Genomic DNA, 23,575 nt, shown 5'->3' on the forward strand with positions numbered 1-23,575 from the left:
CGAAAAACAGCTGTAATTGAAATAATTTCTAACACTAGGAAAATGATTAAACAAATTGTTCACAAAAGTGAATTTCGACCACTGGAGGCAATGGCGCTAACAGTTTCGAGCTTACCGTGACTGATATGTGAGAAGAACTAGTTAAAATAGAAGCAAAAGGAGGATTTTAAGAATAAGGGTTGCAAAATGCTCACCAGTTGCTACTATCCATATTGTCCTTGCGTGGGGGTAGCTCTATGTCCCTCATGTTGTTTTTACAATCTTAGACCATATTGTAAGGGTGAAACTAAAGATTTAAATTGTTTAACTAAAATAAAAATAAAAACAAGAAGATTTTAAAACTGAAAGGTGCAAAATTCTCACCGGTTACTTCAGTCCATATTGTCCATGCGTGGGGCTCTTTCTACGTCCCTCGTGTGATTATGACAGTCTTAGGCCCTACAGTAAGGGAAAAATTAAGCTTTCAATATTGCTTAATAAAAATAAACGTGAAAACAAGAAAATTTTAAAAATGACAGGTGCAAAATGCTCACCAGTTGCTTCTATCCAGATTGTCCTTGCGTGGGGCTAGCTCTATGTCCCTCATGTTATTTTTACAATCTTAAACCATATTGCAAGAGTGAAACTAAAGTTTTAAATTGCTTAACTAAAATAAAAATAAAAACAAGAAGATTTTAAAAATGAAAGGTGCAAAATACTCACCGGCTACTTCTGCCCTTATTGTCCTTGCGTGGGGCTCCTTCTACGTGCCTAATGTGATTTTGACAATCTTAGACCCTATAGTAAGGGAGAAACTAAACTTTCAGTATTGCTTAATTAAAATAAAAGTAAAAGAAAGAAGATTTTAAATATAAGGGGTGCAAAATGCTCACCGGTTACTTCTGTATATTTTGTCCCTCCGTGGGACTCTTTATACGCCAATCATGTGATTTTCGCAATTTTAGCCCCTATTATAAAGGAGAAACATAACTTTCAAAATTGTTTTATAAATCACGCAGTTGGGATATGCAATTTACTATGCTGAGGTGTACGATGTGTTACCTGCCCATTTACAAACATTTCTTTTTTAAACAATTTGTAACACAAGGAAAATGATTAAACAACTTGTTAACAAAAGTGAAGTTCGACCACTGGAAGTAATGGTGCTTACAGTTTTGAGCTTATCGTGACTGATAAGTGGGAAGAACTAGTTAAAATAGCAGCAGTACTTTCAAAATTGCATAATTAAAATAAAAGTAAAGGAAAGATTTTAAGAATTAGGGTTGCAAAATTATCACCGGTTACTACAGTCCATTTTGTCCTTGCGTGGGGCTTCTCCTACGTCCCTCATATAATTTTGACAACCTTAGATCCTATACTAAGGTAGAAATTAAACGTTTAAAAGTGCATAATTAAAATAAAAGTAAAAGAAAGATTTTGAAAATGAAGGGTGGAAAATGCAAAACCGGTTACTTCTGTCCATTATGAAAGTAATTCCTCCTATTAGTGCAATATCAGTATATCACACTTTAATAAAACGACTTTTGGGAATGAAAACTTTTCCTCTCGTGCATTTTTACATAGTTTAGGAAACAATTGTTTATTGCTTCTTAAAAGATTCACATAATATTATAATATGTACATCACATATAGGTACATACTTAACTTATTATATACATTCAATTCATGTACAAAAAGTTTCTCTTAATTGATAATAAGAAAGGTGTATTACGATTCCTTCAGGTATCAATGAATAATATAAATTCCTACGTTAGTATTTGTAAATATTTATACATATAATAATTTTCAGGGTTCGACTAGTATTTAAAATATTATAAAATAGTAATTTATAAATCATAATAACAACAACAACAACGCACGCACGCACACATACGCTGTACACACAAGTTCGAAGAAAATATAACAAATATTCTAAATATGCAAATGTACAAAGCAAAGTTAAAATAAAACATTTGAGAAACCTCGACATATGTAATTTTCCATGAACAAATTTCTTTTTTAATTGCAAACAACAAATAATAAAACTTGTTAATTAATCGATATGTAAGGAGCTTAACAATAATTGCAAGCCCAGTCTCTCGTTAGGTTCTTCGATATGTGACGATTATTAATCGCATTAATTCATAGAAATATCAAACGATCGAAATGTCGACGTCTCCCCTAATTAAAAAATTCGTGTAAAATACAACAAACAACCTGCTTGGGCTAATTTTCAAAGTACTTATAAAGAACATGAAAGGCGATTAAGAAAAGAGAAAGAATTTTGTTTTTGAGCATATTTATCGTTCACATCTTCTCTAGAAAATAAGTAGAAATATGTAGGACTTTATTTAAAAAATTACTATCATCACATACCGTTCGTTATTAATTACATATGTAAATTTAGGTATTACTACAGACCAACGAGCACAGTACTGCATTAAAAACGACGAGTTTAACAAATTTCATTATGAAATTTACTTTTAGTTAATAATTAATTTCAGCGGCTTCATATACCATAAATTGAAAAAAAAAAATGATAGTGAAAATTATAAGGGTGACATGAGCACACAAAAATCTCAATTGTTGTATGGTATTGTATTGGTTAATTTTTGGCTGTATATTGGGCTTTCCGCTTTCTACTGGCCAGCATATCGTAAAAAGGATTATGACTTATACTTTGACTTAATCTGTTCATCCAATCGATCTTTTCCTCTTCGCTACTTGCCGACATTCTATAAACCGTATGCTTACCCTCGACAACTTTACCTTCCGAATCTGTTTTACAGGCCTTTATGAAATCCGCACCTCCACTTGCATAAAGTTCAAAGCAATGTTGTTTTTGACGATCGGTACATTCTCGGACGGAGATGTTCTCCAATGGGATGATACCTCGGGGCTCCTTATCTGTCGTGTATTCAAAATAATACAGGCAGTTATCGTTTAGAATGAACCAGCGCCGTTTCCAACTTTTATAACGACCGCCTTGTTTCCACAGCCAACCTTCTTTGTCCGGATTAAAAAACGTATGCATTAAATCGTTACCATCATCTTCTGGAATCTTAAAAGGCTCAGCTTTGATACTTTCATAAAGACCCTGCAAACATTAATCAATATCATGATAACGAACGAAGAAGCTTTTCTTCTACTAAACCGACACAACCATAAAAAAAAATTCAATCATACTATGATCACACATGAACTTACCACCAGTAATTCTCTTGGTAAATCCTGTCCCATATTGATGCCTCGATTCATATTAATAAACTGATCGATCGTTGGTTTTTCTTTAACGCTTGGATTGTGGAGACTCGTGTTCAGCATGATGATGGCAAATGAAAGAACATAACACGTGTCCGAATTTTGAAATATATTATTTTCTCCCTGACATTCACAGTATCTTTTTGCAAAGCATTCCATCATCCTATCGATCTTTTGTGCTTCTCCTGGCAAACGGAAACTCCACAAGAATTGTCTACGAATAATAATACTTATTACTTTGATAATAATTGTAGGCATTCTCATCTTGTTATACGGACAAATTAATGAAACTACAATAATACGGTATTTTCTAATTTGTAAAGAAAAAGGAAATTTCAAAAAGTACGCCGTTAATTTCTCTTCTCGGTTATTACAAAAAAAATAAAAAAATTGAATGCCGTGGAACAGAACTAAATGAAACAGTAAATCCCAAAATTTCATAAAAAAGTTTAGTTTACTTCTAAAACGCGTTCAGACACCCAAGCTCTATCTTCCACGGTTAGTCTCTAACTTCAGCGCGCTTAGAGATGGTAAACGTTCGGTGCAATTTTAGGATGTAAAGTTGTATTCATGGTTACTAAAAACAGTTAAAACGTTGGTAAAAAGGCATAATATACCTTAAGGCTTGTACTAGAATAAGATCAGTAAAATCGTGCAATCCAACAAATGCCTGCAAAACTTTTTCGTTGAACTCGTTCTTTTCTCCCAGATAATCCCCAATAGCAGTCTTGTTAAGTCCCTCTCCTTTATGAAGAAATTGGGCGACGCTCTCGGGTGTGTTCTGGATGAGATCCTTCTCAATCAAATACTCGATACCTTTTTTAGGATCCATGTTAAATTTTTTCCGACCAATAGACATCATTTTAGCTTTATTGCTATTTTTGCCTTCCTCTCCAGAATCCAGCGATTCCATTTCGGAAACCACATCGCACAATTCATCCTTGAGTTGCTGGAAAGATAGAGAATGCATTCGCAAAGAAAACCATAGTACGTACATTTATTAATTGTGCCTGGATTAAGCTTCAATAATCAATAATCATCTGCACACAAACAACTATTAACTTGCACTCTTCCTTGAAGAATTCCTAAATGATAAAGGCGAAACGTGGGCATTTTACCCCCAAATTTCCTTTGCTTTAGATAATGATTTAACGTATTTAATAAACGTACATTCGTACATCAGTCAAACAGAATGGTTCATCCCGACGCCAAATGGTTTAAAAGTATCCTATTTCGAGCCATAACCGTGTGCATATTTGTTATCATCATTAAACAAAACAAAGTTGTAAAACACATACCCATCGAGGTGGCGCTGTGGTAATTGTCGAGATGTCCCAATCGCTCCTAGAGGCCGAGAAATTCTTTTGTGAAACTTTCCCTTTTTTCCCATTTTTTCTGAGAGAATTGAACCAACCCGAGACCGTCACAGACGCAGAGGAAGTGCTAATGGAACTTTTTCTAGTCCTCCCGACAGTATTATACATCATCTTCTTAACATTTGAATTTGCGATTGGTCAATAAACAAATTTAATCCAATTCAACACTATTAGTATTTTACGTCAATCGATTTGCAACGTTAACGACAAATTTTCGATAACTTAACGAAAACACACACATGAAAGGTATGATAGTTAAATCGGTGGTCACTTTATAATAGGTAATTATGTAGGTACGTATTTAAATTCACACGGCTAATTATTTATACATAGAGCATATAGTGGATAGTTGCACGTTATCATTAGGCACTTTTTCTTATTATTAATCCATAATAGAAAGCACTCATCGTTAGTGACTGAGGAACTAATGTTCAATGTTACTGATGACGAACGAGAAAGATAAGGCAGATAGGCGATAAGCTTCATCATCATGATAGGTAGATAGTCAGCATCGTTTTCTTTTATAACTTTCACACCGTTTTAGTAAATAAATAAAGAGCGCTATTTTCAAAATTACATAAGTTATTTGAAACGTGCGTACAGTGTAAGCAAACAATGTTAGCAAAAACGAGACATTTAAAAGTTTTACACGCATCAAAATAATTATTGCGGATGGGTACTTGAAAAAATTTAGGTAAATTAGTGTTTGCTTATGATTTGAAAGTTTCGAACTAAAACGTATCGACAAAATTAGGATATTTTATACATGGAGTAAAATCCATGGCACTAACCGCAAAATTTTGAACAAAACAATATGATAACTAGTGATGCAAACAACATTAGCAACTACCTATCCTGCAACCCTNTAGACAAGTAAGTCAACGATCTGCTAATAATCGACAAGAAAAACAAATTAACTACATTATAAACGAAATAATATGAAATATATAACAAAACAGCACCAAAAGCGAAATGAACTAGCAAAATTAACAAAAGTAGCCCAATGTCAAATGAACTCGCTAATATATATGATCAGTTCAGCTATCTATCAACCTTCTTCTCCTTTCGTTAACTGATTCAAATGATTGTAACTTTGTATTTATTAATAGTGAATACCTATTACTTAAACAGCTTGCTAATCGTAAAGTGCTTGTTTCTTATAAAAAGTAAGTTAACGCTTTCGAACATTGTACTGGTGAATTTTATATTAGTTTTGTTAATAAAAACTCCTTTGTATCATCACAGGAAGATGGTTCAGTGTTGCTTTTAGGCATCATAATCACTTAATCAACATATGGTCAACAACTAAGAACAAGGGATTACTTACTTAAGAATTAGATGCTGACAAAATCACAGAGACGATCCCCAGATATTGCACTGTCGTTTGACTGCAAATTCGTTCTAGATTAATGGTAAGCAGCAAACAACAAGGTCCTCGTAGTCCTAGGCTACAGTAGACTAGTAAGTCAACTATCTGCAAATAATCGACAAGAACAACAAATTAAATATGTTATTAAGTAAATGACATGAAATAAATGACAAAACCCCACCCAAAACTAACTGAAATTCTAAAATAAACAAAAGTATTACAATGAAGAATCCAACACGTTACAAAACACAATAAATTGTCAAAATAACAAAATCAAATGATCATAGATGCATTGTTAACCTCAATTTATGCTATGAAGGAATTGGGTGCGTTCCAGGCGACTCCTTACTACGATACATGAAAGGAAAAATACCAGACAAAGCAATGCATACCCTGGTCAAATTAAATAAACATGTTGCACTTTCAAAAATTTAGCCTAAAATATAATGTCCAAATGAACTCACTATTACATATGATCCGTTCAACCTCCTTACTAACATTACCTACATACCCTACTGAAGTAATTATCAAACGGCTCCTCTGTTCATTGAGTGATTTAAATAAGTGTAACTTTTTATAAAATCATTGTGATTACGAATTACTTAAGTAGCTTCCTAAAAATAAAGTGCTCCTTTCTTATAAAAAGCAAGTTAACGTTTTCGAACATTGTACTGGTGAATCTTATACAAGTTTTTTTAATAAAAACTCCCTTGTATCATCACAGCAATATGGTTCGGCGTTGCTTTAAGACATCATAATCACTTAATCAAACGTATGGTCAACAACCAAGAACAAGGGATTACTTACTTAAGAATTAGATGCTGACACAATCATAGAGAGGATCTCCAGATTTTGCACTACCATTTGACTGCATATTCGTTCTAGGTTAATGGTAAGCAGCAAACAACAAAGTCCAGGGAGTCCTACAACACAGTAGACAATTAAGTCAACGATCTGCTAATAATCGACAAGAAAAACAAATTACCTACGTTATAAAAGAAATAATATGAAATATATAACAAAACAGCACCAAAAGCGAAATGAACTAGCAAAATTAACAAAAGTAGCCCAATGTCAAATGAACTCGCTAATATATATGATCAGTTCAGCTATCTATCAACCTTCTTCTCCTTTCGTTAACTGATTCAAATGATTGTAACTTTGTATTTATTAATAGTGAACACCTATTACTTAAACAGCTTGCTAATCGTAAAGTGCTCGTTTCTTATAAAAAGTAACTTAACGCTTNTGACAACGGATGCCGGACCCCTGGTAGCAAATCCCGGCAACGCACAACTGATACCGCTCACCGAACCACACATACCCAACACGTACCTCAATCCTGAACTATACACCTTAAACCGAACAGCGGACACCTGAACAAAAATATATGTTCAATACACGGCATTGCCTATTTGGCACCGAACATGATAGCTGTCGCCTATACCACACCGGCCATGAGGCGTTCAACACACTTCGAACACCACAGTACATCATACACTGGTTATCAGACAATGCTAAACAGACAACGGGCGCGGATTCAAGATACCAGATGGTGGGAGTGGCGTTAGATGTGTATGGTGTTGCGCGATAGTTGGCATAACTAGGGCATGAAGTGTGTGGCTATTTACTGTGGATGTGCTATGAGGCATTTAGGGTACGAGACTTGGGTGTGGGATATGGTGTGATATGAGGCTTGCATACAGATGAACAGAAAAATAACAAATCCACACCGTAGCATTATTAAACAAACAACATATTACAACTTCCAAACTTACTGTACAGTTGTTAAAGAAAATGTACTTCTTATGTATTTAAAACTAATAAAAATACTAAAATGTTAAATGTACTCACTATGAATTATTAATTCATCTTCTATAGCTATAGCATGCATAGCACCTTAAAGTAATTATGAACTTATTTCTCAGTTTATATCAATAAATAGTATAATGGACTTTATTCCCACCACTATTCACTGCCAATTCGTGTTAGGTTAGCGATAAGCAGCACACAACAAAGTCCAGGGAGTCCTACAACACAGTAGACAAGTAAGTCAACGATCTGCTAATAATCGACAAGAAAAACAAATTAACTACATTATAAACGAAATAATATGAAATATATAACAAAACAGCACCAAAAGCGAAATGAACTAGCAAAATTAACAAAAGTAGCCCAATGTCAAATGAACTCGCTAATATATATGATCAGTTCAGCTATCTATCAACCTTCTTCTCCTTTCGTTAACTGATTCAAATGATTGTAACTTTGTATTTATTAATAGTGAACACCTATTACTTAAACAGCTTGCTAATCGTAAAGTGCTCGTTTCTTATAAAAAGTAACTTAACGCTTTCGAACATTGTACTGGTGAATTTTATATTAGTTTTGTTAATAAAAACTCCTTTGTATCATCACAGGAAGATGGTTCAGTGTAGCTTTTAGACATCATAATCACTTAATCAACATATAGTCAACAACTAAGAACAAGGGATTACTTACTTAAGAATTAGATGCTGACACAATCACAGAGACGATCCCCAGATATTGCACTGCCGTTTGACTGCAAATTCGGTCTAGATTAATAGTAAGCAGCAAACAACAAAGTCCTAGGAGTCCTACGCTACAGTAGACTAGTAAGTCAACTATCTGCAAATAATCGACAAGAATAACCAATTAAATATGTTATTAAGTAAATAACATGAAATAAATGACAAAACCCCACCCAAAACCAACTAAAATTCTAAAATAAACAAAAGTATTACAATGAAGAATCCAACACGTTACAAAACACAATAAATTGTCAAAATAACAAAATCAAATGATCATAGATGCATTGTTAACCTCAATTTATGCTATGAAGGAATTGGGTGCGTTCCAGGCGACTCCTTACTACGATACATGAAAGGAAAAATACCAGACAAAGCAAAGCATACCCCGGTTAAAATAAACATGTTGCATTTTCAAAAATTTAGCCTATAATATAATGTCCAAATGAACTCAGTATTAGATATGATCCGTTGAGCCTCCTTACTAACATTACCTGCAACCCTACTGAAGTAATTATCAAACGGCTCCTCTGTTCATCGAGTGATTTAAATAAGTGTAACTTTTTATAAAATCATTGTGATTATGAATTACTTAAACAGCTTCCTAAAAATAAAGTGCTCATTTCTTATAAAAAACAAGTTAAAGTTTTCAAACATTGTACTGGTGAATGTTATACTAGTTTTGTTAATAAGAACTCCCTTGTATCATCACAGGGAGATGGTTCAGCGTTGCTTTAAGACATCATAATCACTTAATCAACATATAGTCAACAACTAAGAACAAGGGATTACTCACTTAAGAATTAGATGCTCACACAATCACAGAGACGATCCCCAGATATTGCACTGCCATTTGACTGCAAATTCGTTCTATGTTAATGGTAAGCAGCAAACAACAAAGTTCTAGGTGTCCTACCCTACAGTAGACTGTTAAGTCAACTATCTGCAAATAATCGACAAGAAAAACAAATTAAACAAATTAACTATGTTATTAAATAAATAACATGAAATAAATTGCAAAAACGCACCAAAAACCAAATGAAATACCAAAATATACCCAAATATTACAATGAAGAGTCTAGACTTTAGAAAACGGAAGCAATTTGTCAAAATCACAAAATCAAATAACCACAGATGCACGTTAACCTCAATTTATGCTATGAAGAAATTGGGTGCGTTCCATGCGACTCATGATACATGATGGGAAAAATAACAGACAATGCAAAGCATAGCCCCGTCAAAGAAAAAAAAATAAACATGTTTCATTTTCACAAATTAAGGATATAATATAATATCAAATGAGCTCACTATCACATATGATCATTTCCAGTCCCCTTAGTGCCATTACGTGCATAGCATATCAAAGTACCTATCAACCTTCTTTTCTACTCATTAAGTGATTTTAATAAGTTTAATTTTCTATTAACTAATAGTGAATACCTATTACTGAAACAGCTTGCTAATAATACAGTGCTCGTTTTTTATAAAAAGCAAGTGAACTTTTTCGAACATTGTACTGGTGAAGTTTATATTAGTGTTGTTAATAAGAACTTGCTTGTATCGTCACAGAAAGATGGTTAAGCGTTGCTTTAAGACATCATCATCACTTAATGAACATATACACAACAAATAGAAACAAACAATCACTTACTTAAGAATTGGATGATAACACAATCACAGAGATGATCCCCTGATATTACACTGCCATTTGACTGCAAATTCATTCTCGGTTAATAGTAAGCAGCAAACAACAAAATCCAGGGAGTCTTGCACCACAGCAAACTATTAAGTCAACTATCTGCAAATAATCGACAAGAAACACAAATTAACTATGATATTAAATAAATAATTGTAATTGGGTGTGAATCCATACTCCACAATAAATAAATAAATAAATAAATAAACGTTTGTAATAAAACTTACCATGGGCTAAGGTGCACACAAGGCCTAAAAGAACAACGAGTAACTTCATTTTTAAATTTCCAGTTTACCTCAACCAGACCACTGCACAGCCTCGAGTATTTTGGTGTTATTTATACCAAGAAAACTAATCTCACTCAATGCAAGACAACGGATGTGAGCACTTATAGATGATACATATATGTAATTAGCATTTGATTAATTGTCTCGAAAGTAATTTGTCATTTTTTTAACAGGTTAATCGCGAATATCATTGCAATTAAATATCTTTCGTATCTACGAAATTGTAAAATGTCTGTTAAAACTACGATGATGAATTGGAGGGGTAATTTAATTGGAAACGGATATTTACGTAGAAAATACCACGGTTTAGTACTTTTGTTAGGGATAAATAGTAAAATGGGATAGGATGGGGGACACGAAAGGAGCCTCCTCGAAGAATGTACTGAGTGTACATTCGGGCGTCCCCCGGGCAACAGCTTTGGCTGGCTAATCCTTTCACTCCAGGGACATTAATAGTGGGATTGAAACATAATTTTCGTTGTTTTTTACAGTCTACATAAGTTTTATATATAAGATTTATCTCATGGCTATTCCTTTAAACTGGGGTTTTTCAATTTTTTTCGGACCGTCACCCCTTTAGAAGAAAAAAGTACCACCCCCTGATTCCTTGTTTATCTCTGAAGTCACTAGGGACCGTGGGAGGCTCTGGCGCCCACTGGGGGCTGTTGGAGCCTATGCAATAAACTTTTGCAACTTGTAACCATCTATAAGACAAAGGGCCAAGCAACGTCTTTAAATTATTAAACTTTTCGGAAAAGAAAAAAAAGAGGAAGATCGTGTAGGTATTAGTGTGCACGCGTAAGAAATGAAACTTCTTTAGATTCTATAATATAGTAGTANACCTTAGATCCTATACTAAGGTAGAAATTAAACGTTTAAAAGTGCATAATTAAAATAAAAGTAAAAGAAAGATTTTGAAAATGAAGGGTGGAAAATGCAAAACCGGTTACTTCTGTCCATTATGAAAGTAATTCCTCCTATTAGTGCAATATCAGTATATCACACTTTAATAAAACGACTTTTGGGAATGAAAACTTTTCCTCTCGTGCATTTTTACATAGTTTAGGAAACAATTGTTTATTGCTTCTTAAAAGATTCACATAATATTATAATATGTACATCACATATAGGTACATACTTAACTTATTATATACATTCAATTCATGTACAAAAAGTTTCTCTTAATTGATAATAAGAAAGGTGTATTACGATTCCTTCAGGTATCAATGAATAATATAAATTCCTACGTTAGTATTTGTAAATATTTATACATATAATAATTTTCAGGGTTCGACTAGTATTTAAAATATTATAAAATAGTAATTTATAAATCATAATAACAACAACAACAACGCACGCACGCACACATACGCTGTACATACAAGTTCGAAGAAAATATAACAAATATTCTAAATATGCAAATGTACAAAGCAAAGTTAAAATAAAACATTTGAGAAACCTCGACATATGTAATTTTCCATGAACAAATTTCTTTTTTAATTGCAAACAACAAATAATAAAACTTGTTAATTAATCGATATGTAAGGAGCTTAACAATAATTGCAAGCCCAGTCTCTCGTTAGGTTCTTCGATATGTGACGATTATTAATCGCATTAATTCATAGAAATATCAAACGATCGAAATGTCGACACGTCTCCCCTAATTAAGAAATTCGTGTAAAATACAACAAACAACCTGCTTGGGCTAATTTTCAAAGTACTTATAAAGAACATGAAAGGCGATTAGGAAAAGAGAAAGAATTTTGTTTTTTGAGCATATTTATCGTTCACATCTTCTCTAGAAAATAAGTAGAAATATGTAGGACTTTATTTAAAAAATTACTATCATCACATACCGTTCGTTATTAATTACATATGTAAATTTAGGTATTACTACAGACCAACGAGCACAGTACTGCATTAAAAACGACGAGTTTAACAAATTTCATTATGAAATTTACTTTTAGTTAATAATTAATTTCAGCGGCTTCATATACCATAAATTGAAAAAAAAAAATGATAGTGAAAATTATAAGGGTGACATGAGCACACAAAAATCTCAATTGTTGTATGGTATTGTATTGGTTAATTTTTGGCTGTATATTGGGCTTTCCGCTTTCTACTGGCCAGCATATCGTAAAAAGGATTATGACTTATACTTTGACTTAATCTGTTCATCCAATCGATCTTTTCCTCTTCGCTACTTGCCGACATTCTATAAACCGTATGCTTACCCTCGACAACTTTACCTTCCGAATCTGTTTTACAGGCCTTTATGAAATCCGCACCTCCACTTGCATAAAGTTCAAAGCAATGTTGTTTTTGACGATCGGTACATTCTCGGACGGAGATGTTCTCCAATGGGATGATACCTCGGGGCTCCTTATCTGTCGTGTATTCAAAATAATACAGGCAGTTATCGTTTAGAATGAACCAGCGCCGTTTCCAACTTTTATAACGACCGCCTTGTTTCCACAGCCAACCTTCTTTGTCCGGATTAAAAAACGTATGCATTAAATCGTTACCATCATCTTCTGGAATCTTAAAAGGCTCAGCTTTGATACTTTCATAAAGACCCTGCAAACATTAATCAATATCATGATAACGAACGAAGAAGCTTTTCTTCTACTAAACCGACACAACCATAAAAAAAAATTCAATCATACTATGATCACACATGAACTTACCACCAGTAATTCTCTTGGTAAATCCTGTCCCATATTGATGCCTCGATTCATATTAATAAACTGATCGATCGTTGGTTTTTCTTTAACGCTTGGATTGTGGAGACTCGTGTTCAGCATGATGATGGCAAATGAAAGAACATAACACGTGTCCGAATTTTGAAATATATTATTTTCTCCCTGACATTCACAGTATCTTTTTGCAAAGCATTCCATCATCCTATCGATCTTTTGTGCTTCTCCTGGCAAACGGAAACTCCACAAGAATTGTCTACGAATAATAATACTTATTACTTTGATAATAATTGTAGGCATTCTCATCTTGTTATACGGACAAATTAATGAAACTACAATAATACGGTATTTTCTAATTTGTAAAGAAAAAGGAAATTTCAAAAAGTACGCCGTTAATTTCTCTTCTCGGTTATTACAAAAAAAATAAAAAAATTGAATGCCGTGGAACAGAACTAAATGAAACAGTAAATCCCAAAATTTCATAAAAAAGTTTAGTTTACTTCTAAAACGCGTTCAGACACCCAAGCTCTATCTTCCACGGTTAGTCTCTAACTTCAGCGCGCTTAGAGATGGTAAACGTTCGGTGCAATTTTAGGATGTAAAGTTGTATTCATGGTTACTAAAAACAGTTAAAACGTTGGTAAAAAGGCATAATATACCTTAAGGCTTGTACTAGAATAAGATCAGTAAAATCGTGCAATCCAACAAATGCCTGCAAAACTTTTTCGTTGAACTCGTTCTTTTCTCCCAGATAATCCCCAATAGCAGTCTTGTTAAGTCCCTCTCCTTTATGAAGAAATTGGGCGACGCTCTCGGGTGTGTTCTGGATGAGATCCTTCTCAATCAAATACTCGATACCTTTTTTAGGATCCATGTTAAATTTTTTCCGACCAATAGACATCATTTTAGCTTTATTGCTATTTTTGCCTTCCTCTCCAGAATCCAGCGATTCCATTTCGGAAACCACATCGCACAATTCATCCTTGAGTTGCTGGAAAGATAGAGAATGCATTCGCAAAGAAAACCATAGTACGTACATTTATTAATTGTGCCTGGATTAAGCTTCAATAATCAATAATCATCTGCACACAAACAACTATTAACTTGCACTCTTCCTTGAAGAATTCCTAAATGATAAAGGCGAAACGTGGGCATTTTACCCCCAAATTTCCTTTGCTTTAGATAATGATTTAACGTATTTAATAAACGTACATTCGTACATCAGTCAAACAGAATGGTTCATCCCGACGCCAAATGGTTTAAAAGTATCCTATTTCGAGCCATAACCGTGTGCATATTTGTTATCATCATTAAACAAAACAAAGTTGTAAAACACATACCCATCGAGGTGGCGCTGTGGTAATTGTCGAGATGTCCCAATCGCTCCTAGAGGCCGAGAAATTCTTTTGTGAAACTTTCCCTTTTTTCCCATTTTTTCTGAGAGAATTGAACCAACCCGAGACCGTCACAGACGCAGAGGAAGTGCTAATGGAACTTTTTCTAGTCCTCCCGACAGTATTATACATCATCTTCTTAACATTTGAATTTGCGATTGGTCAATAAACAAATTTAATCCAATTCAACACTATTAGTATTTTACGTCAATCGATTTGCAACGTTAACGACAAATTTTCGATAACTTAACGAAAACACACACATGAAAGGTATGATAGTTAAATCGGTGGTCACTTTATAATAGGTAATTATGTAGGTACGTATTTAAATTCACACGGCTAATTATTTATACATAGAGCATATAGTGGATAGTTGCACGTTATCATTAGGCACTTTTTCTTATTATTAATCCATAATAGAAAGCACTCATCGTTAGTGACTGAGGAACTAATGTTCAATGTTACTGATGACGAACGAGAAAGATAAGGCAGATAGGCGATAAGCTTCATCATCATGATAGGTAGATAGTCAGCATCGTTTTCTTTTATAACTTTCACACCGTTTTAGTAAATAAATAAAGAGCGCTATTTTCAAAATTACATAAGTTATTTGAAACGTGCGTACAGTGTAAGCAAACAATGTTAGCAAAAACGAGACATTTAAAAGTTTTACACGCATCAAAATAATTATTGCGGATGGGTACTTGAAAAAATTTAGGTAAATTAGTGTTTGCTTATGATTTGAAAGTTTCGAACTAAAACGTATCGACAAAATTAGGATATTTTATACATGGAGTAAAATCCATGGCACTAACCGCAAAATTTTGAACAAAACAATATGATAACTAGTGATGCAAACAACATTAGCAACTACCTATCTAATTAATTATTTCATATATAAATAGGAACATATGTACAAACTGTCTTGAAGTTCAAGAAAAGAATAAATATGTTATGTCGTAATATTTTTGAAAGATGATGTAACTGTGTAAAAAAAAGTCGAAAGCTTAGCATGAGATTTAAAAAAAAATGTTTTTATGTACATGCAGCCGTTTTCATATTATTACAGCTACATGAAACTATAATAAAAGATCTTTTGTGATGTACGTTGTGTGCCCCTGTTACAATTTAAGTCTTTCTAAATTAACTAATTAGAAACAAAAACAAAATTTAAAAAAAAAGGCTGAGCTTATCGTTTACATAGAGTACCTATTATAAATCATATTATATGTACGTATGTATATATACATAGGTAGGTAAATACCTATTGTACGTAGCAAAAAGTATATACAAGTAATGTTAATTAAATGTGAATACCGCTGATATTCACAACTTAACGTAGGAATCCGCCTCATCTCAGCAACGCACTTTTTTTAAAACAAAGTACTTAGACACTTATTTATTGTAGAATATGTGATAAGGGTACCGCGTCCGCGCACGAAACGAACGCCGCACCGTTCGCACGCCTACTGTTGAGTAATTGTGAGTAATCGAATAAAACCTAATTTTAAGTTACAAACGTAATAAATAAATAAGACTGAATCCGATGAGTACATTTTCATTCTGTTTGAATTTCCACGCACAGTTGCCAAATTCTGCTAAACTCTACTTACCTATACATACAATCGATGTTTTTTAAAAGTAACGACAATTTCTTTTTTAAGAATTCATGTACATTATATGTGTATAACAAATATGCACACTGATAAACATTATTAATATTGGAATGATGACCACGGGCAAGGCAAACAAGACATGTGCGCACGTATGTATACACTTATTACACTACATACAAGTATAATTATGTCCGTATACATATCTATACACACGTAATATAAACGGACTTTGTTGCTTTGTTGCAGAGAGTGTGCAAATTAGACAAGCAATGAAAATTACTATTCGTATTCTTGACAACTGCTTTTAAGTTGATCCTGTGAACCAATAGACTTCTGTTTTAACTTATCTTACAACGTAAAAATCCACTCAAAAGAAGCCTCTGATTGTAAACGATGACTTTTTAGAAATCCTTCTCCCTCTCTACTTCTAAATATTGCAAATTCAGAAATTCACTTTAAAAGTTAAAGTATAACATATTTAGCTAGCTACTTAAATTCTAAAATTTTCTAAAAGATAATGAATCAAAAATTGTTTTGGGAAATGTATCAACAAGTGTCTAATCAAAGTCCATACCTCTTTTTTTTTTTAATACGAATAAGTTAGTAATGAAACAACTTATTTAGCACTTTGCCGAAGCGCGACTCTCTCAAATTTGATAAACAATACCAGTGTGACCCCACTGACCACCGATAAAGGACCCAGTGCCAAAAAATTTACCGGTTACCGATGCCAAGTGACGGAATGAAATCGCTGCCGTGCATCGCCCATCGACGACGAAAGAATAGGAGCAGAAGTCGACCGCTTTAAATTTACAATTAGTATTTTTAAAACACCAAAGAAAATTATCTACTGACGTAAAATTTGCTGGCACAGCTTTCTGGATACAGTCCAATAGGACCAGTATAAGAAGTACATTTGTACATGCAATGGTGTAGTGAAGCGATATTTTGCAATCAAAACCATTTCTCACGAAAACCCTTACAAACAATATAGTTGTAGTGTGAACTAAATTAATTATGAATAATTCGTATGTAACTCCTTGTCGAGTATATTGTCCTTCGTTATCTTTGCGTTTCTTGAGTTTGAAGTAGAATATGCATCATCCTAGGTGGGAATTCCGATGAAATACCGATTAGAGTTTAAAAAACGCTGTTTCGTTGGGTAATACAGACAAGTATTAACAAAAATGGAAACATTAATTTTATGACTTTATCAGAAAAATATGAAAAGAAATAATTTCCTACAGTGTTTAACAAAAAATAACTGTTTAAAAAAAAATGTTAAACACTGCAAGGATCTCCGGAACTTTATCAGTATAACACGCCTATCAGCCGGATGTTGTTTAAAACACACTTATCATTCTTAAAACGGAAGCAACGTTTAACAAGATAACAATAAAGGCACAAAGCGAAAATCACCGTTAACACACAATTTAGCAATATTATGTGGCAACCAGTCGTAAGAAAGAGAATTAATTTATGTACAGATACAAATAACATTGTTTCTCAGTAATAAATTATAACAAAAAGTTTAAACTTAAATGATTTTTTTATTGTTTCAGTTTTTCTGACGAGAAAGGACAGATTAAAACAAAAAAAAACTGCAGAATAACGAGATGACGTTTTCAACTTTTAATATAAGTAAATTAATTAATCCTTTATCCATGATAATATGCATAATATTCTGTTGAATTATTTCCTTGACATACAAACGTACTTATTAATGCAACACAAATACGCCTTGCACATATTTCAAATCTGCTGATGAATGTTTGCAACACTACATACAAGTATGTGAAGTTGTATACATACGCATTTTTATCAAAACGCAATAAATATTAAAAATTTAATTAAGGATTCATTAAAAAAAGTACTCATAACGACACAGGTATTACTGAATATTACCCACTAAGCATACCATAAAATCAAATTAAAACATTGCCACAAATATCTAATACAACAAACAAAGAACACAATGAATTATTATGGAATGTATTGGCTGTGGTATATTAAAATAGTAATACTGGTTGGTTAATTAAAGATAGTAAAATTTAACTCACCTGAATTTCAAGTAGCAAATCGGTTTTTCTCCTCCTTATATCAATTAAAATTTTTTGTTGCTCAGGAGTCAACTCTGGAATGAAAATAATGTCCATATTCCATATCAACGAAAAAAAATTATACATCTTGCAATTAATGCGTACATGTGTTAGCTCTCTATGCTAATTTAAATTCACTGCAAATATTATTGTAAAATAATAGCCTACATAAAATGTATGTATGTATGTTCACTGTATGGATAGGTCATTCATTTTTACCACTGACCTCTACTTTTTAGTTACTATTAATTGCTTATTAATTAAGTGGAATAATTCTCAATACGACAGTTGGTAATGAAATGGAACACGGAATATATTTATTAAAATCATATCAAATTTACATGTGAATATAAAGAAAATTGAATTGCTATTGGATGAGAAAAACAAACTGGTAAAGCATGTAACCTGCAAATATTTACCTGATATATCAAAGGACTCCACAGTGTGACCACTTGAGCTCATTCGCACCATAGGTTTCTCCTTCAACATGTTCAAAATTATACACCATATGAAAATAAATAAATTTATAAACGACTTTTTTGAAACGAACCATCTGACATTACGTGGCCATTTTAGAAATGTAACCATAGATAATAGATATACAAGGATACAAAGGGTAAGCATAATTAAACCATAGACAAAAGGAAACCAAAACCATAGATTATACTATACCATAGATTATACCATTACCATCCGTAACATAACCATAACAATAATAGTCCAATTTTTAAGCCCAAATGACACGCAATAGATTGGCAACAATTAAATTTCGATGTCTTAGTAGTTTTTTTGGCGACTTTGAACGAAACTATGAAACCATAGATTAATGTACAAAACTGTTATTTTCCATAGACATAGATTTCGAAAGCAGTGGCTCATAGGCAGCGCAACTAGCGGCGCTTTGCAATGATGAGAATTTCATTTGATTTTTTAACTGCATACATACGTAAGTGGTATCTAACTAAGCAGAATCAGAACAACCTAAACTACATTCATAAAGAATGCTTCCAATATTGCGACTCTACAAAAACAATGTCATCAAACAAAAGGAAACACACGTAACGACAACACTCCTTTCGTGAGAGTTGTCTTCCCGTGTCTTAACCTTGTGACCGTCAAAAAAAAGTAATTAGTAAAAATAAATAAATGTTTCTGCAAAATTGCCGGTAGGTGCGCTGCCGTAGGGGGCCATTGCATTCGAGGCCGCGTGTGTTGCCTATCTGTCTACGGCTCAAAATTTAAATAGTTCAGATTTTATTTTAATTTGTATTTAAGCAATGAAACTATATATACTTATTGACATATTAAAAAAATGTCAGTAAATTAATATTTTATTGTAATATTATTTACATATAAAAATTTACTCCAAAATTCGTAGCAGTAAAATGCACAATATTTATATATAAAATAAACGTAAAGGACAAACGAAGAAAAGTTACTATAAAAAAATGGATAGATAAAGGAACCGAAGAACAATGGAGACCGATGGTTTCAGTATATCAAATTTGATGATGAAATTGGTCACTATAAAACTGATGTTTGTACTGTTTATTTTCGGCATTTTGGATTTATTTTTATTTGTGGTGCATTCTCTATTTATTCCTATCGGAAGTTTAATCGTTGTATTTTTTATCTGTGTACCATTAATTACGGTCCTGAGTGGTCTTTACAGGTCATTAAACTTTATCGTTGGTGTACCCTCTAAAGTCCGCAGTGTTCTCTTTACAATATCGAACGAAATTAAAAAATCTTCGGAAGAAAGTGCTTAATTAACAATAAAGTGTCGATTTTGACTTACATTCCATACTGATCATGAATATATTATCCAGTTTAAATTTTATAATTATACCCGAGCTTCGCTAATACTGAATAACGTTTAAAAAAAAATATACTTAATAATAAAGTATAATCATTTAATGCATTATTTTTTTATGTTTACATAGCTAAAGAATATAATGTAAATTAAGTGCATTCTCCTTCTCATTAATTCTTACAGTCGTTATGTATGTCCATAAAATGAATAAATGTCTTACAATTACGTAGTTGAAAGGGTGTAAACAGTTTTTTAATCAATTCAAATGCAATTTCCTTATTGTCTCTTGGATAATACTGACATTTATTTGAGCTTTAGTTGAAGCTACTGCTCGGGATGATAATAATTATCATTAACATATACATATGTACATATATGTTCCGTACTTAAACTTAATTAAACTACGTATGCATTTCATTATGAGTGGGTACAAACATAAAATTTTTCAGTAAATTTCTGAATACCTACAATGGAACCTAATCAAATTTCCCACAAATCTTAATTTGTCGTAAAAGATTGAGATTTACAATAATTTACTGTTAGCTCTTTTGACTTATTTTAAGTATTTTTCCGGAAACTATACTTGTGCTTATCCTTTTCAACAATTTTTCAAAAAAGAAAATTTTTATAAGTCAACTACATAACAGAGAATTTGTTTTTGGATGAGTTTATTAGAACAATTTATCCTAACCCAGAAGCATTTAATGAGATACCAGTATGTGACTAGCGTACGCCTCTAATAAATGTTTGATATGCTGATGTAGGTCAGATACAACAGTAAAAGGACCCACTTACGATATGACAAATCCTGTACAGTAGGTAAATTCTAATTACCTACACATGGTTTCTTTTTGTTCGTACGTATGCAGGTAGGTACATGGGTAAATTTTAAATAAATTCGCTACCTTCTGCAAATACTTTTGGGCAATATTTTTTCGCCAGAAATACATACGGCACATTACTGCGTACAGATATTTTGCTTTTTTGACTATGTTTGTTCCACACGTGCACGACGTAACTGTCTTTTATTTTCCTTATCACTTGCGCTGTGTATTTTTCGTCAAAGTACATCGTCCAGTTCCACCAAGGTATAGGATAAAAATATTCTGGAGGATATACACTGAAGCCACGACAATTTCTGTTTACCATATCTTTGGCCTTTTTCGCTCGACAAATTCTACGAAGAAGTCTAAAAGTAAATTAGAAACGACCAACAATACAATTGTTTGTATGATAGCTCTCTTGAACCCTGCCGAACGGATAGCTACCCATTAGGCCCGGCGGAAGATCGGTTGGGAATATAGCAAATTCCACACCCTAAAATACTCACAGTGTCGAATTCTCGAAATTGCAGGGACTTGTTGGACAAAATAGCGGAAAGGCAAAACTGAAAACAACTATAGAAAAGCACATCTCGGCCTAAAGGTATAAGATCAAATGACCTATTACATTTTGCATTCATAAAAAAACGGCTCTTCCTTACTAATTTTAAATGAACATAAAAAGGCGCTCGTCAAATTACTGACAGGTGCAAGGTTAAGCTTTCACAAGTTAAAATTATGTAGAAAAGTACATAGAATATCCATGGTACTACCGTTTCTTTTTTTTTTATTGATACTATGCGCTATTATTTTTGCTAAAATATATAAAATAATTTGAACCAAAAAAGGCGCTCGTAAAATCATAATTTGAACGTAAAAAAGAAATTACTGGGAGATGGGAAGTATTTTTTAAGCTTTAAGCAGTTATTATTATTGTGTAAAAGGTATGTAGAATCTCACGGTGCCAGCGGTTTTCGAGTGCGATGTCAAATTGGTACTTTCCAGCGCTTTTTGTGTTTTAATATTTAAAATAATTGAAACATAAAAAGGCGCTCGTAAAATTATTGCAAGGTGCAAGATATTTACAAAGCTTTAATAAGTGAAAATTATGAAAAAGAGAACGTAGAATCTCACGGCGCCAACGGTTTTGAAGTACGGAATCAAATTCGTATTGTTCGGCACTAATTTTACTAAAATATATAAAAGAATTTAAACATAAAAAAGCGCTCGTGAAATTATTGCGAAATNCTAACATTACCTGCATACCCTACTGAAGTAATCATCAAACGGCTCCTCTGTTCATTGAGTGATTTAAATAAGTGTAACTTTTTATAAAATCATTGTAATTATAAAGTGCTCGTTTCTTATAAAAAGCAAGTTAACGTTTTCGAACATTGTACTGGTGAATTTTATACTAGTTTTGTTAATAAAAACTCCCTTGTATCATCACAGGAAGATGGTTCAGCGTTGCTTTAAGACATCATAATCACTTAATCAACATATAGTCAACAACTAAGAACAAGGGATTACTTACTTAAGAATTAAATGCTGACACAATCACATAGACGATTCCCAGATATTGCACTGCCATTTGACTGCAAATTCGTTCTAGGTTAAGCAGAAAACAACAAAGTCCGGGGAGTCCTACAGCACAGTAGACTATTAAGTCAACTATCTGCAAATAATCGACAAGAAAAACAAATTAACTGTTATAAAATAAATAATATGAAACATATAACAAAAAAGGACCATAAACGAAATGAACTAGCAAAATTAACAAAAGTAGCCCAATGTCAAACGAACTCACTAATATTTATGATCAGCTCAGCTATCTATCAACCTTCTTCTCTGTTTATTAAGTGATTCAAATTATTGTAACTTTGTTTTTATTAATAGTGGACACCTATTAAACAGCTTGCTAATAGTAAAGTGCTTGTTTCTTATAAAAAGCAACTTAACCTTTTCGAACATTGCACTGATGAATTTCATACTAGTTTTGTTAACAAAAACTCCCTTGTATCATCACAGTAAGATGATTCAGTGTTGCTTTAAGACATCATTATCACCTAATCAACATATAGTCAACAACTAAGAACAAGGGATTACTCACTTAAGAATTAAATGCTCACACAATCACATAGATGATTCCCAGATATTGCCCTGCCATTTGACTGCAAATTCGTTCTAGGTTAAGCAGAAAACAACAAAGTCCGGAGAGTCCTACAGCACAGTAGACTATTAAGTCAACTATCTGCAAGAAATCGATAAGAAAAACAAATTAATTATGTCATTAAGTAAATACCATAAAATAAATAACAAAAACGCACCAAAAACCAACTGAAATACCAAAATCAACAAAAGTATTACAATGAAGAAGCATACACATTACAAAACACAATAAATTGTCAAAATAACAGTATCACATTACCATAGATGCATGTTAACCTCAATTTATGCTATGAAGAAATTGGGTGTGTTCCATGCGACAACGATACATGAACGGAAAAATACCAGACAGAGCAAAGCATACCCTGGTCAAATTAAATAAACATGTTGCATTTTCAAAAATTTAGCCTATAATATAATGTCCAAATGAACTCACTATTACATATGATC

The 23,575-nt window shown here is 32.8% G+C and overlaps 2 protein-coding genes and 2 long non-coding RNA genes across 11 annotated transcripts in view; all 4 read right to left on the reverse strand.

Annotated features, from left to right (window-relative positions):
- The window catches only part of LOC108743130, a 32,106-nt gene that overhangs the window by 6,070 nt on the left and 2,461 nt on the right, over window positions 1–23,575 (reverse strand). For 4 of the 6 annotated variants that reach the window (XR_003232084.1, XR_003232086.1, XR_003232085.1 and 1 more), the window contains exons 5-7: window positions 23,070–23,210; window positions 6,793–6,939; window positions 5,944–6,090 (exon numbers count right to left, since the gene is read on the reverse strand). This is a non-coding gene — a long non-coding RNA (uncharacterized LOC108743130). The remainder of the gene's footprint in view (window positions 1–5,943; window positions 6,091–6,792; window positions 6,940–23,069; window positions 23,211–23,575) is intronic. The other 2 variants (XR_003232087.1, XR_003232088.1) reach the window with 2 other exon arrangements.
- LOC112905916 lies at window positions 200–638 on the reverse strand. The gene is made up of 3 exons (XR_003232089.1): window positions 534–638; window positions 364–438; window positions 200–286 (listed from the first exon to the last, which is right to left on the reverse strand). It is a non-coding gene; the product is annotated as an uncharacterized LOC112905916 (long non-coding RNA).
- On the reverse strand, window positions 1,549–4,727 carry LOC112903864 (cytohesin-1-like). Its single transcript, XM_025979297.1, has 4 exons — window positions 4,539–4,727; window positions 3,858–4,189; window positions 3,187–3,454; window positions 1,549–3,076 (listed from the first exon to the last, which is right to left on the reverse strand). Exons 1-4 carry the CDS (start codon window positions 4,725–4,727, stop codon window positions 2,585–2,587), a joined length of 1,281 nt encoding a protein of 426 aa, XP_025835082.1. The 3' UTR covers window positions 1,549–2,584.
- LOC108743124 (cytohesin-1) lies at window positions 11,564–18,909 on the reverse strand. Of its 3 annotated transcripts, XM_025979293.1 has the most exons (6): window positions 18,745–18,909; window positions 18,287–18,360; window positions 14,557–14,748; window positions 13,876–14,207; window positions 13,205–13,472; window positions 11,564–13,094 (listed from the first exon to the last, which is right to left on the reverse strand). In XM_025979293.1, exons 1-6 carry the CDS (start codon window positions 18,812–18,814, stop codon window positions 12,603–12,605), a joined length of 1,428 nt encoding a protein of 475 aa, XP_025835078.1. In that variant the 5' UTR covers window positions 18,815–18,909; the 3' UTR covers window positions 11,564–12,602. The 3 variants fall into 3 exon arrangements, with proteins under 3 accessions (XP_025835078.1, XP_025835080.1, XP_025835081.1); XM_025979295.1 differs by lacking the exon at window positions 14,557–14,748 and having other exon boundaries at window positions 12,603–13,094; XM_025979296.1 differs by lacking the exons at window positions 18,287–18,360; window positions 18,745–18,909 and having other exon boundaries at window positions 12,603–13,094; window positions 14,557–14,828.

The sequence above is a fragment of the Agrilus planipennis genome, unplaced genomic scaffold, assembly GCF_000699045.2.
Source record: "Agrilus planipennis isolate EAB-ADULT unplaced genomic scaffold, Apla_2.0 scaffold20, whole genome shotgun sequence".
Taxonomy (NCBI): domain Eukaryota; kingdom Metazoa; phylum Arthropoda; class Insecta; order Coleoptera; family Buprestidae; genus Agrilus; species Agrilus planipennis.